Here is a 15,365-nt window from a genome sequence, read left to right as displayed (position 1 = left end):
GTGACTGTGTCCCTGTAGTATGCTGTTTTTAAGTCCTTTGAGTATAGACTGAGGAGAGGGACAGCTGGGTCAAATGGTGGTTCCATTCCCAGTTTTTCAAGGCATCTCCATACTGCTTTCCAGATTGGTTGCATCAATTTGCAGTCCCAACAGCAATGTAAAAGTGTGCCCTTTTTCCCCACATCTTCACCAACACTTATTGTTGTTTGTATTCTTAATAGCTGCCATTCTGACTGGAGTGAGATGAAATCTTAGAGTAGTTTTTATTTGCATTTCTCTAATTTCTAGAGATGTTGAACATTTTTTCATATGTTTGTTGATTGATTCTATATCATCTCCTGAGAAGAGTCTGTTCGGTTCCTTGGCCCATTTATTGATTGGGTGATTTGTTGTTTTTGTGTTAAGATTTTTGAGTTCTTTATATATTCTAGAGATTAGTGCTCTAATTGATGTGCATGTGGTAAAAATTTGTTCCCATTCTGTAGGCTCTCCATTCACTTCACTGATTGTTTCTTTTGCTGAGAAGAAGCTTTTGATTTGAATCCATCCCATTTATTGATTCTTGATTTTAATTCTTGTGCTATAGGAGTCTTATTAAGAAAACCAGGGCCTAATCTGACATGATGGAGATTTGGACATACTTTTTGTTCTATTAAGTGCAGGGTCTCTGGTTTAATCCCTAGGTCCTTGATCTACTTTGAGTTGAGTTTTGTGCATGGTGAGAGATAAGATCTTAATTTCATTTTGTTGCTTATGGATTTCCAGCTTTCCCAGCACCATTTGTTGAAGAGGCTATCTTTTCTACAATATATATTTTTGGTGCCTTTGTCTAATATATCTGTATTAATGTTGGTTTATCTCTTGTGTCCTCTATTCTTTACCATTGGTCTACAAGTCTATTTTGATGTCAATACCATGTTACTATAGCTCTGTAGCATAGTTTAAGGTCTGGTATAGTAATGCCACCTGCTTCACTCTTCTTGCTAAAGATTGCTTTGACTATTCTGGGTCTCTTATTTTTTCAGATGAATTTCATGACTGCTTTTTCTGATTTATTGGAATTGTGTTAAATCTGTATAGTGCTTTTGTAGTATGGTCATTTTGACAATATGAATTCTGCCTATCCAAGAACAAGGGAGATCTTTCCATCTTCTAAGGTCTTCTTTAATTTCTCTCTTCAATGTTCTGTAATTTTCACTGTACAGGTCTTTCACTTCTTTGGTTAAATTGATTCTCAGGTGTTTTGTTTTTTGTTTTGGTTTTTTAGGTTATTGTAAATGGTATAGTTTTCCTCATTACTCTTTCAGAGGATTTGTCACTGACATATAGAAATGCCTTTGATTTATGGGTATTGATTTTATATCCTGCTACCTTGCCATATTCACTCACTAGTTCCAGAAGTTTTATGGTGGAATTTTTTGGGTCTTCTATGTATAGAATCATCATCAGTAAATAGTGCTAATTTGAGTTCTTCTTTTCCTATCTGTGTTCCTTTAATTTTTTTTTTTTTTTTTTTTTTTTTTTTTTTTTTTGTCTAATTGCTCAGGCTAGAGTTCAAGAACTGTGTTACAGAGAAGTGGTGAAAGAGGGCATCCCTGTCTTGTTCCAGTTTTTAGAGGAAATACTTTCATTTTTTCTCCATTTAGAATGATGTTGGCCTGGTGCTTAGCATAGATAACTTTTACAATATTGAGGTAAGTACCTGTTATCCCTAGTTTTTCTAGTGTTTTGAACATAAAGGGGAGATGTATTTTGTCGAATATTTTTCTGCATCTATTGAGAGGATCATATGATTCTTATCTTTAAGTGTATTGATGTGATGAATTACATTTATTGATTTCTGTATGTTGAAACAACCTTGCATTCCTGGGATGAACCCCACTTGATTGTGGTGCACTATCTTTTTGATATGCTTTTGTATTTACTTTGCATTTTATTGAGAGTTTTTGCATCTGTGTTCATTAGAGATATTGGTCTGAAGTTTTCTTTCTTTGATATGTTTTTGTCTGGTTTTGGAATCAGGGTGATATTGGCCTCATAGAATGAGTTTGGAAATGTTCCCTCTTTTTCTATTTCATGAAATAATTTAAGGAGTATTGGTATTAGTTCTCCTTTAAGGTTTTTGTAGAACTCAGCTGTCTATCCATCTGGTCCTAGGTTTTTTGTGGTTGGTAGGCTTCTGATGGTGTCTTCTATTTCATTGCTTGAAATTGATCTGTTTAACTTGTGTATATCATCCTGATTCAGTTTGGACAAATCATGTGACTCTAGAAATTTGCTGATGCCTTTGTAATTTTCTATTTTATTGGAGTACAAATTTTCAAAATAAGAAATTTTTAAAATTATTTCTATATTTATGTAGTATCTGTCATGAAATTTCCTTTTTCATCACAGATGTCAGTAATTTCAGTTTTCTCCCTCCTTCTCTTTATTAGCATGGCTAAAGGTTTATCAATTTTATTTATTTTTTCAAAGAACCAGCTTTTTGTTTTGACAATTTTTTCAATTGTGTCTTTTGTTTCAATTTCATTGATCTCAGCTATAATTTTAATTATTTCCTGTCTTCTACTGCTTTAGATGTTGATTTGTTCTTCTTTTTCTAGGGCTTTGAGATGTAATGTAAGTTCATTTATTTGTTGACTTTTTCTTCTTTTGAGGAATGAACTCCATGCAATGAACTTTCCTCTGAGTACTGCCTTCATAGTGTCCCAGAGATTTTGATTATTAGTATCAGTGTTCTCATTTACCTCTAAGAATTTTTTAATCTTTGCAACCTGTTGTTCTTTCAATAACATATTATTTAGTCTCCAGGTGTTGGAGCAGCTTCTATTTTTTTTATTTTATCATTGATTTCTAATTTCATTCTATTATAATCTGATGGAATGCAGGCTAGTATCTCTACTTTTTTGTATTTGCTAAGAGTTGCTTTGTGGCATAATATATGGCCAATTTTAGAGAAGGATCCATGTGCTGCTGAGGAGAAAGTGTAATCGCTTGTTGATGGATAAGGTATTCTATATATGTCAGTTAAGTCTAAGTTTATTGATTGTTTTATTGTGTTCTGTAGTTTCTTTGTTTAGCTTTTGTTGGAAGATATATCGGTGGTGAAAGAGGTGTGTTAAAGTCACCCAGAGTTATTCTATATCTGATTTTGTTTACAGAATATACTAACTTTATAAAATGAGATGAATGATATCACTTCTTTTTTCCATAGAAGAGTCTGACTAAGTGTGGAAAGCCACCTGTGAAGTGAAATGTGTAAGGACCTTTTCAACATTGAAGCCTGTGAAGGGGGTAGATCCAGTATTTGGGAACTTATAGTGGCACTCGCACTATTAAGACCACCCAATACAAGTGAACTCCCCCTCAGCTCTTCCCTTAAAGGTCCTGCGCAGCAAGGGAGATGGGTGTGACCTGTTAGAAACTGAGCACCCTACCTGCCCCCCATCTGTATCCTCTTTTGGTGGAGAACTTTCTATCAAATCTCTTTGATCTGTTCTGATATAAATAAACTGGGTGTGGGCCCTGTTCTTTGTCAGAAGTTGTATCCATCTGGTCAGATTGGCCCGTGGTTGTCCCCATTCTGAAACTATATTTCTGTTTTCTGTGGTTATTCCATAGTACTACTTTTCTTAGCTTTTATTTCTTAGCCAACCCATCCCTCTGGAGGAGAACCCTTTCCCTCACCATGCAAGATGTGAACGAGAACTAAGTCTAATTCTTTGGATATTTGGTAGAATTTGTTATACAACTGTTTTGTGTGTGTGTGTATGTGTGTGTGTGTGTGTGTGTGTGTGTGTAAGGGGGGAAAAAGAGAGTAGATTTATAATTCTGAGTTAGTTATTTAATGTCTAAAGGAATATTCAAGTTTCTATTCTTATAAAGAATAATAGATTTACTGAGATATTATATACGTACCATAAAATTTCCTGTTAAGCATACAATTAATTGGGCAGTTTTTATTTGGTCATGGAGTTGCCCATTTTTAAGTTGGTTATTTCTTTATTGTTGAGTTGTAACAGTTCTTTTTTAATATATAGTCCTTTCTCAAATATAAGATTTATAAGTATTCTCTCCTATTCTGTGGAGTATCAGATTATTAATTCATATGGTTTTTTTTTTCCTAAGAGTTTTTTAGTTTAGATCTTATATTTAGTTTTTTGATACATTTTGAGTGAATTTTTATATATAATATAAAAGTTCAATTTCATCCTCTTGCATGTCCCATTTGTCCTCATTTGTCCCAGCCCAATTTATTGAAGAGTATTGCCTCCTCTGCTAAATTGTCTCCAAAATCTTGTCAAAATAATTGACCAAAAATGTAAAGACTTATTTCCAGACTCTTAATTCTTAATAGATTCTTAATGTCTAGTCCATATGTCTATCCTTACGCAGGTACCACACTCTCTTGATTACTATAGCTTTGTAGTATATTTCCAAATCAGAAAGTATGAGGCGTCCACTTTTTTTCTTCTTTAACAAGAATTTTGACTATTCTGGATCCTTTGCATTTCCATAAGGGACACAAACAAACACACACACACCACATACACATAACATATATATTTGATATATATGTTAGATACACTTTGAGATCATTGTAATGGAATATTTTCTTTAATTATGCTTTTTAGGTATATTTGGTACTTTTTAGATATATTTGCCCTTTTTAAAATATTTTATTTAGAAATGGAGTCTCACTAAGTTGCTCAGTACCTCACTAAATTCTTGAAGCTGGCTTTGAACTCATGACCCTCCTGCCTCTTGAGCCATTGGAATTACAGGCATGCACCACACATGCCAGACTTCCATAGGAATTTTAAGATCAGTTTTCCAACTTCTGGGGGGGAAATTCCAGATGAAATTTAATAGGAATTGCTTTGAATCTGCAGTTAAATTCAGGAGCATTTCTGTCTTAATAGTACTATCTTAATAATCTTAGAATGCTACTTAATAGTAGTGTCTTTCAATTCACAAACATGAAATTTCATTTTAGACTTATTAGATCTTATTTAATTTCAACGATGTTTGTAGTTTTAATAAAGTCTTGGAATTCTTTATTAAATGTATTTCTAAGAATTACTTTCTTTTTTAAAAAAAATGTTTTTGTAGTTATAGATGGACAGCATGCCTTTATTTTATTTGTTTATTTTTATGTGGTGCTGAGGATTGAACCCAGTGCCTCACATGTGCAAGGAAGGCCACTGAGCTACAGCCCCAGCCCCAAGAATTGTTTTCTTATAAATCATATCACAGATCAAATTGTTTTCTTCATTTCGTCTTTGGAATGTTCATTGCTTTATAAAAATTCAGTTCATTTTTGTTCATTGATCTCATATCCTATAACCCTTCTCAACTTTTTATTTGTTCTAATAGGGGGTAGAGGTGATGTGTGTGTGTGTGTGTGTGTGTGTGTGTGTGTGTGTGTGTGTGTTCCATAGAATTTTTTGTATACAAGGTGATGTTACCTATGAATAGAGATAATTTTACTTCTTTCTCTTCTAATCTGGGCACTGTACCAATACCACTTCTTTCTCTTCTAATCTGGGCACTGTACCAATACCACACTCTTTCCTTGTTATTGCTTCATAATAGGTCCTATTATCTGGTTAAATAAGTTTTCTACTCTTGTTCCTTTTCTTTAATAATGATTTGGCTGTTCTAGACTTTTCACTTTTACATATAAGTTTTAGATCATCTTATGAAATTCTATTAAAATTCTTATTAGACTTATAAAACTGGCCTTCGATTGAATCTGTATATTGCTCTGAGAGAATTCAAATATTTATGATGTTTGGTCTTCTTAGCCATGAATATGGTGTTATTTGTCTCTGAGCTTAGGTCATTTTATAAACATCTTTTAATGCAACTTTTATAAATTTTCTCCATAGTATTTCACATTGTTTTTTATTACCTTTATTCCAACATGTTAGATACACTCTGAGATCATTGTAAATGGAATATTTTCTTTAATTATGCTTTTTGGGTATTTTTATGTTACTGATATATATGAATAAAATTGATTTTCATATGTTAATTTTATATCTAGCCAATTTATATCCAGCTGAACTCATATATTTTACAATTTGCAACTTATTTGGGGTTATTATGTAATTAATCATATTGCCTACAATAATAAGGTTACATTTAGGTAAACAAGGATGTGAAATAGTCAAAGAAGTAAACTATGTGGATATTCAGGGAAGAACAGCAGGCAGAAGTAAAAGCAAGTACAAAAATCTTAAAGCAGGAAAGTGACTATGTGTTCAAGGAAGTCAAAGTTCCTGGAATGCTAAGCAAACAGAAAAGTGGTAGATGAGGTCAGAAGTACTGGACCAGATTATGTAGGGCCTTGTAGACTACTGTACAGACTACTACTCTGCGTTGGGCATTTGTGAGAGGAATTTAAGCAAAGGGTGACATGATTCAGGTTTTTGAAAATCCTTCTGTCTACTCTATTCAAAATAGACTAATAAAAGTCAAGAATTAAATCAGGGAGACATGATAGAAGGCCATTGCAGTAATTCAGGTGAGATGTTGGAGGTTTAGATCAGGGTGACACTGGGAGAGGTGGTTAGAAATGGCTAGATTCTGGGTACATTCTGAAGATAGAATCAACAGAATTTGCTAGATGTTGCTTAGGAAAAAAAAAAAAATCAAGGATGAGTCCAGGTGTTTTGTTTTGAATCATTGGGAAAACATGGTTTCCATTAGTAAAGAATGTTTTTTTAAGAAGTTAGATATCAGTTCATAAAATGTCTTCTTTATAAGGCCTTTGAAAGAAATTTGAGTCAGCATTTGGTAATAGTTGCAATTTTCCAAAGAACTCACTTTTATCTTTGTTTTTATCTAATGAGAACTGCAAATTATATGACTGATTGCATTAGCTGCTCAAAAATGAAGAACCACATTTGTGTTCCTTATAAAAAGGAAAAAATATATGTATCTTTTATTGACGTCATTAATCTTTGACTTTTTTTTTTTGCTTTCCTCACTATTTCTAATTTGTTTTCTTATATATTATAAAATATAAGTGCCCCATTTGGGCACTCGACACATGAGTTGATGAACCCAACTATCAGGAAGCATTCATTCTTATGGAATGAATACTGACAAATTACAGCATATGTAGTAGATTTGTAAGCTATACAGTATATTAGAAGATAATATGTGCTATGTGAGTGGGGAGTCAAACATGATGAGGGAGATTGAAGGTGAGGAATGTGTGAGTTTCTGAATTAAATAGAGTGACCTGGATGGGCTACACTGAGGAAACGACATTGGTGCAAAGATTTGAAGGAGGTGAGGGTTTAGTGTAGCTGTCTAAGGTAAGAGCATGGCATCAGAGCAGTATCAGAGCAAAGGTCCTGAGGTAGGACATGCTTGGCAGGCTTAAGGAACAGCGAAGAGGCCACAGTGGAGATGAATGAGTGAGAAGAGTGGTGACAAATGAAGTTAGAGGGGAATTGGGGTTGGGAGGCAAATTGCACAGGAACTGTTATTAGATCTTCAGCATTGTCTCTATTGTCTACTGGACACCAATTATAGTTCTATGTATGATTCGATTTGCATTTTAAAAGTATCACTCTGGCAATTATGCATAACTTTCATAGGAGTTAATGGTCATTTCTGCCATTTTAGGTATATTACAGCTAATACTGACACAGAAGAACCAAGTTTTCCAGGCACTAAGGCATTTAACACACATGTAGAAGAATTAAAGTTAGATGCCCTTCTTCAGAAGGCAGATCATTTACGTATGAATGAGTCTGGCAAGATGGAGAGTTTTGAACTACTTTGTGACTACAAAGAAAAGGTAAGAACTTCTGGGGTTATGGCTCAGTGGTAGAGTGCTTGCCTAACATGAGGCACTGGGTTCAATCCCTGGCACCACATGAAAAAACTAAATAAACAAAGAAAAGGTAAGAACTTTTTGACAATATGTTGTTTTCATTTTTTTACTTTATCTATCATCTTATTTATGATATGTCACAGTTCATATAATGTAAATGATTGATGTGAAGTTTTTTAATAAAATGACTAAAATTTTTAAAAACTTAAGTATAAGAGTTAATTAATAGGATATATCAAGATGGCAGAATAGAGAAGGTCACTTTCCTGGCTGTTCTGTGGTATGAAACCAAGAAAGTAGATAGGCAGTGTCTCAGCAAGGTCAGTGAATAAAAAAAAAAAAAAAGGCAGTACTTTACTGGAATTTAATACTGGATAGTCAAAGCAGATCAGAGACTCAGGAGGTTGGTTATAGTAAAGTTAGAAAGAAATCCCCATGCCACAGCCACTGCCACAGCCAGAGAGGTTCCTGTGTGAGCAAAGTGGAGGGATAAAGGAATTAAAGGAACCAGCATTTTTAGGAACCCTGAGACATGTCTAGGTATGGAAAGTTTATAGATCAAAAACACTGCCTGATTAAACTGAAAGGCATACTGCACAATATCCTCATGTGGGAAAGAAGCTGATTCTCTCCCTGTGGCATGTGGAAGACAAAGGAAGGAATAATTTTGCAGCCATTTCATGGGGGCCAGCAGCTGGGGTAGAAAATTCCTGGTAAACCTGAGTTTGGCCTGAAATACAAGTCTTGCAAACCCACATTGCACGACATAGAGAGTGCCTGTGTGACCAGGTAAAAATCAAATGTGGAGAAAGGTTTACACAGAGGAATATTGGTTGTGGAAACCTACCCAGCTCTCCCTTTCCCTGTCCCAATCAAGCTGCTTGCAGGATCAGCTGGGAGAGTCATGCCTGGCCAGGAATTTGAAAGGGCCAGAGCAGGAGAGATTGAGTTTGGAGACTGAGCCCAAGACCAGGAAATGTTGGGTCTGCAGGTGACACAGTGGGCTAAGAATTGGCTCCTCCACCCACAGTGGAACCCAGGGGAGATGGCTGGGGGGAAATCTTCCAGTGAAGACTCGAAATTGCTGAGCCCAGAGGTGTGCTGGCTTAAAATCTCCAGACCAATTTGCATTCTATAAAGAGCCTCCAGCATATCTAACCAAATATTTGGTTGATTCCCAAATATTTTATTTTCTTTGAAGCTACTGTGAATGGGATAGTTTTCCTTATTTCTCTTTCAGTTGATTCATCACTGATGTTTAGGGAATGCAATTGATTAATGTGCGTTATTATATCCTGCTACTTTGCTGAGTTCATTCACTAGTTCCAGAAATTGGTGGTTTTGGAGGGTCTTCTAAATATAGAATCATGTAAGCAAAGTAAGATAGTTTGAGTTCTTCTTTTCCTATTTGTATCCCTTTAATGTCTTTCTTCTAATTGTTTTGGCTAGAATTTCAAGGACTATGTTGAATAGAAATGGTGAAAGAGTGTATCCCTGTCTTATTCCAAGTTTTAGAAGGAATGCTTTCAATGTTTCTACATTTGGAATGATGTTGGCCTTGGGTTGAACATATATAGCTTCTACAATGTTGAAAGATGTTCTTTCCCTAGTTTTTCTAGTATTTTGAGCATGAATGGATTTTGTATTTTGTCAAATTCTTTTTCTGCATCTATTGAGATGATCACATGATTCTTGTCAAGTCTGTTGATGTGATGAATTATGTTATTAAATTCTGTATGTTGACCCAACCTCGCATCTCTGGGATGAACCCCACTTGATCATGCTGCACTATCTTTGTAATATGTGTTTGTATGTGATTTGCCTGTATTTTAGTAATAATTTTTGCATCTGTGTCCATCAGGGATATTGGTCTGAAGTTTTCTTTCCTTGATATGTCTTTGTCTGGCTTTGGTATCACATGCTTCAAAGAATGAGTTTGGAAGGATTCCCTTATTTTCAATTTCATAGAATGATTTGAGGAGGATTGGGGTTAGTTTTTCTTTGAAGGTCTGGTAAAACTAGGTTGAGAACCCATCTGGTCCTGGACTTTTCTTTCTTGGTAGGCTTTTGATGACATCTTCACTTTTATTTCTTAAAATTGATCTGTTTAAATTTTGTATGTCCTGTTGATTCATTTTGTATAGGCCATGTCTCTCTAGAAATTTGTTGATGTCATCACAATTTTCTATTTTATTAAAGAATAAATTTTCAATATAGTTTCTGATTATTGCCTGTATTTTAGAGGTATCCATTATGATATTTCCTTTCTCATTATGAATTTCAGTAATTTGTTTTTTCTCTGTCTCTTCATTAACATGAATAAGGGTCTATCAATTTTATTTACTTTTTCAAAGAACCAACTTTTTGTTTCATTGATTTTTTGGATTGTTTTGGTTTCAATTTCATTGATTTCAATTCTGATTTTAATTATTTCCTGTCTTACACTGCTTTTGGTGTTGATTTGTTCTTTTTCTAGGGCTTTGAGATATAATGTTAGGTTATTTATTCAGTGACTTTCTATCCTTTTAATGAATGAGCTCAATGATTTCCTCTTGGCATCTCCTTCATAGTGTCCTAGCGATCTTGATGTGTTGTATCACTATTCTCATTTACCTCTAAGTAATTTTTTAATTTCATCCTGATTTCTTTTTCTATCCATTGGTCACTGAAGAGCATATTATTTATTCCCCAGGTATTAGAGTAGATTCTATTTTTAATTTTATCATTGATTTTTAATTTCATTCTATATGAACTGACAGAATGCAGGGTATTATCTCTCTTTTTTGTATTTGTTAAGAGTTGCTTTGTGCCATAAGATATGGTCTATTGTACAGAAGGATCTATGGGTTGCTGAGAAGAAAGTGTATTCAGTGATTGATGGATGAAATATTATATATATATATATATATAAAAGTCTCTCTCTCTATATATATATATATATTATTAATTGTATTTTTTAGTTCTATAGCTTCTTTTTGTTTGGAGAATCTATTCAGTTGTGAGAGAGGTATGTTAAAGTCACCAAGTATTATTGTGCTGTGGTCTATTTGATTCTTGAAATTGAGAAAGATTTGTTTGATGTATGCAGATGCTCCATTGTTTGAGCATCTGCATACATTTATGATTGTTAGTCCACTATGTGAAAGACTTCCACAATGAAAACTAAGAGAACACTAAAGAAAGAAATTGAAGAAGACCTTAAAAGATGGAAAGATCTCTCACATTCTTGGATAGACAGAACTAATAATGTCAAAATGTCCATACTACCAAAAGTGCTAAACAGATTTAAAGCAATTCTTACTAAAATTCCAATGACATTCTTCTTATAAATAGAAAAGGCAGTTATAAAATTCACTTGGAAAAACAAGAGGCCCAGAATAGTCAAAGCAATCTTTAGTGAAAAAACGGAAGCAGGAGGCATCACAATATAAGACCTTAATTTATATGATAGAGCTATAGTAACAAAATAGCATGGTGTTGGCACCAAAACAGACATGAAGACCAGTGGTACAGAATGGAAGACACAGAGACTAACTCACATAAATATAGTTATATCATATTAGACAAAGGTGCTATAAACATACATTGGAGAAAAGGTAGCCTCTTCAACAAATGATGCTAGAAAAACTGGAAATCCATATATAGCAAAATGAAATTAGTCCCCTATCTCTCACGCTACACAAAACTCAAAGTGGATTAAGGATCTAGGCATTATCCAAGAGTCCCTGTGCCTACTAGAAGAAAAAGTACACCCAAATCTCCATCACATTGTCTTAGGAACCAAATTCCTCAACAATACTCCTAAAGTGCAAGAAGTAAAATCAAGAACCAATAAATGGGATAGTATCAAATGAAAAACTTCTTTACTGCAAAGAAAACAATAATGTGAAGCGAGAGCCTACAGAATGGGAGAAAATCTTTGCCACATGCACCTCAGATAGAGCATTAATCTCCATATAAAGAACTCAAAAAACTTAACACCAAAAAACAAATAACCCAATCAATAAATGGAAAAAGGAACTTAACACACACATCACAGAAAAAGAAATACAATCAGTTAACAAATATATGAAAAAATGTTCAACAGCTCTAGCAAGAGGAATGCAAATTAAAACTACACTGAGATTTCATCTCACTTCAGTCAGAATGGCAAATATCAAGAATACAAGTAACAATAAATGTTGGTGAAGATGTGGGGAAAAAGGAACACTCATACATTGCTGGTGGCACTGCAAATTAGTGCAGCCACTCTGGAAATCAGTATGGAGATCCCTCAGAAAACTTGGAATGGAACACCATTTGATCCAGTTATCCCACTCTTCAGTCTATACCCAAAGTACTTAAAATCAGCATACTATAGTGACATGGCCACATCAATGTTTATAGCAGCTCAATTCATAATAACTAAACTGTGGAACCAACCTAGAGGTTCTTAAACAGGTAAATGGATAAAGAAAATCTGGTACATACACAATGGAAAATTACTCCACCATAAACAAAAATGAAATTTCGGCATTTGCCAATAAATGGATGAAACTGGAGACTGTCATGCTAAGTGAAATAAGCCAATCCCTGAAAAACCAAAGACCAAAAATTCTGTCTAATATGCAGATGCTAACTCACATTAAGCAGGGCAGAGGAAAGAATAGAAGTTCATAGACAAAGGGGAATAAAGGGAAGGGGGGATAGGAATAGGAAAGACAACAGAACGAATGGGACATAAATTTCTTATGTTCTAATATGAATACATGACCAGCATAACTCCACATCACATACAATCACACAAATGGGAAGTTGTACTCCATGTATGTATGATATGTATGATATATCAAAACACATTTTACTGCCAGGCATGGTGGCACACACCTATAATCCCAGTGGCTCAGGAGGCTAAGGCAGGAGGATCATGAGTTCAAAGCCAGCCTCAGCAAAAAAAGTGAAGAGCTAAGCAACTCAGTGAGAACCTGTCTCTAAATAAAATACAAAAAAGGGCGTGGCTCAGAGGTTGAGTGCCCTGGGTTCAATCCCTGGTACTAAAAAAAAAAAAAAAAGGTTGCTATCATGTATAACTAGAGAACAAATAAAAAATTTTAAAAATGAAAAAAAGAGTTAATGAAACTTATCTAAGGTCGTAAAAATAGGTACCAGACCTATAATTATAAGGATTTCCTTTTTTATTAATTTATATACATAAATGATTAAGAATAAGACATTATGCCAAGGCATATAGTACCTGTTCTCTGGGGAGAGGAAAAACAATATTTTAATTTTTCTATTTTGTTATGCGTTTGATGGGACTATCAATATTTAAAGGTATTTCAACCGGTGGTCATTTTGCAATCTTTAATGTTGGACCTGAATGGAAAAACTCATCCCTTTTTCCACTACCAGTAAAGAAAAAGGTGTCAGGGGAGGATATTGCAGTATCCTCAAAAGAAAAAAAATCTTTCCCATGAGCAATTTAAGCCTAACCTCTAAACACATTGTCTAAAAACCTAAGTATTCTGAGTAGAAATATACCAAAACATCACACTGTACCCCATAAAAAATACAATTACTATCTGTCAATAAAATTTTAAAACCTTAAAAAATCTTCAAGATTATATTTGGAAAGTTTAGGTTAAAAGTATGATTACCCTTTTGAGTATATATACTTAAGTATACAGATATTATTCATAATGTTCACTGAGCTATCTATATTGATAAAATAAATAACTTAGAAAAATAAGAGGGTACCATAACCCACAGAGAATTTATGGATTCTGATACCTGTCAATTCTCTCTTCTACATACTAAGACCAAGTGCCTAGGTAATATTAATTAGGTTTAAGATTCAATAATACATTAGGTCACATTTCTTAGTCATAGATATTTGGATTTAAAATGTTAAATACTTAAATTTGTGTATGCATAGATTCAGTTACTTAAAATACCAATTGTTAAAAATTGCAGTTGGAAAACAGTTTTAGTCTGAACAAATATTGAGTACATCTAATGGGCAATTTTATCTTTTCAGTTTAAAGATGAAGCAGAGTATATGTGGCGACTTGTTCGTTCTTATGGAGACATGAGTGAGTTGTCTACAAACACACAAGAAAAGAAACATTATGCTAATATTGGTAAGTATTTTTTCAAGACTGGTTATTCTCAAGTGGCAATTAGGATCTAAAATAAACTGCTAGTGAATTATAATTAAATCTAAATAATCTTAATTAAAATCAATATGTTTAATTTACTTTAGTATATCCTAGTAGCAAAAAATATACACAATCTCAGGACAGTTTTCTTAGAGCTAAAATATACATTGTTTAAAAATATTTGAGCATATTAGAATAGGCAACTGAAAAAAACCCTCAAATATCACCTTCTAAAGTTTATATAATCACAGAAAGACATTAAGTGGTAGTATTGGAGGAACAGTAATAGGCAAAGGACTATTGTCACCAGCAGTAATCTACCACAATTAAAATAACACACCTTACATATTCAGGGGAGTACTCTGGAGACCATAAGGAAAGAAACTCTCATGTTTTTTTTTCAAAATATATCTTGATAAATCAAGATTAATCTTGAGTTAATAATGTTAAAGCTAACTGATAAATACATCATGATCTTTAATACTGTCATCTATAATTTTTTGTATATTTTTTTAATTCCCTAATAACAACAAACAATAGCCAGAATGTCAAGTTGTTGTTCTTAGTGGTATCATTTTTATATTTCACCTTGACTCTCAATGAATGCCCAAACACTTTCTTATAAAAGCTCCTAACTGCCATCTCTCTGAGCTTCAGCATTATAATTTGGCATCACGGCCCCTAAAATTCTTCTTTTATTCCAAAGCCAACTCTTTTCCAGGCCTGTCTTCTCTAAGATAGCATGAGGAAGAAATGGCAAGAGAGATCTCCCGTCTAGTTCTCTGTTGTGTTTATTTCTACAAAGGAAATATTACCAAACTCTTTGTGATACTTCAGCTTGGAGATATGTTTACGGAATGACCTCTGCACTTTAGTCTTCCTGCAGAGGGAGGAAAATAAGAGGACCTCCCTTCTTGTTTGTCATATTCATTATCAGCTTTGTGGATCAGTTTGTCTGGAGCAATCCAATTTGCAGGCTAAATACAAATGGAATTCTAGAGAAGAGATTTATTAACTTCAAGGAAAATAGAAACTTAATCAAATAGAACAAAGTATTTAATTTTCATATCTACTGAGAAAATGTAAATATATTTATGTAAAATGTTTGATACTTTCAGAAATTAGATACAAGTTTTTCTTAAGCACTTGCCCTAACCTGGGCTTTCTATTAGCAGGTAGCAGGTGAAGATCACAAAGATGGAATAACAGAATACATAGAGTCTCAAAATAGACTATGGGGAAGCTTACAACTGATGGGAAGGCACTTTTATTCAAATAACCATATGTATAAGGAACCAAACTGGAATAAGCTGTTATCAAAGAAGAGTGCAGGGTATTAACCCATCTAGTCCCAAGTTTTTAGTTCTACAAATATT

General features: G+C 33.8%; 1 protein-coding gene across 32 annotated transcripts in view; it reads left to right on the top strand.

The window, feature by feature from the left end:
- Rmdn2 (regulator of microtubule dynamics 2) overlaps nucleotides 1-15,365 on the top strand; it is a 255,562-nt gene that overhangs the window by 38,968 nt on the left and 201,229 nt on the right. For all 32 annotated transcript variants that reach the window (XR_013429058.1, XR_013429052.1, XR_013429051.1 and 29 more), the window contains 2 exons: nucleotides 7,642-7,816; nucleotides 13,869-13,971. Coding sequence is in view for 21 of the 32 variants with exons in the window: in XM_078029359.1 (XP_077885485.1) it covers nucleotides 7,642-7,816; nucleotides 13,869-13,971 (278 nt within the window). In the remaining 11 variants the exon portion in view is untranslated. The remainder of the gene's footprint in view (nucleotides 1-7,641; nucleotides 7,817-13,868; nucleotides 13,972-15,365) is intronic.

This window comes from Ictidomys tridecemlineatus, chromosome 12 (genome assembly GCF_052094955.1).
Source record: "Ictidomys tridecemlineatus isolate mIctTri1 chromosome 12, mIctTri1.hap1, whole genome shotgun sequence".
Taxonomy (NCBI): Eukaryota; Metazoa; Chordata; class Mammalia; order Rodentia; family Sciuridae; genus Ictidomys; species Ictidomys tridecemlineatus.
Note: the sequence above shows the minus strand (reverse complement) of the source record. Positions and strands in the feature narration are given on the sequence as shown.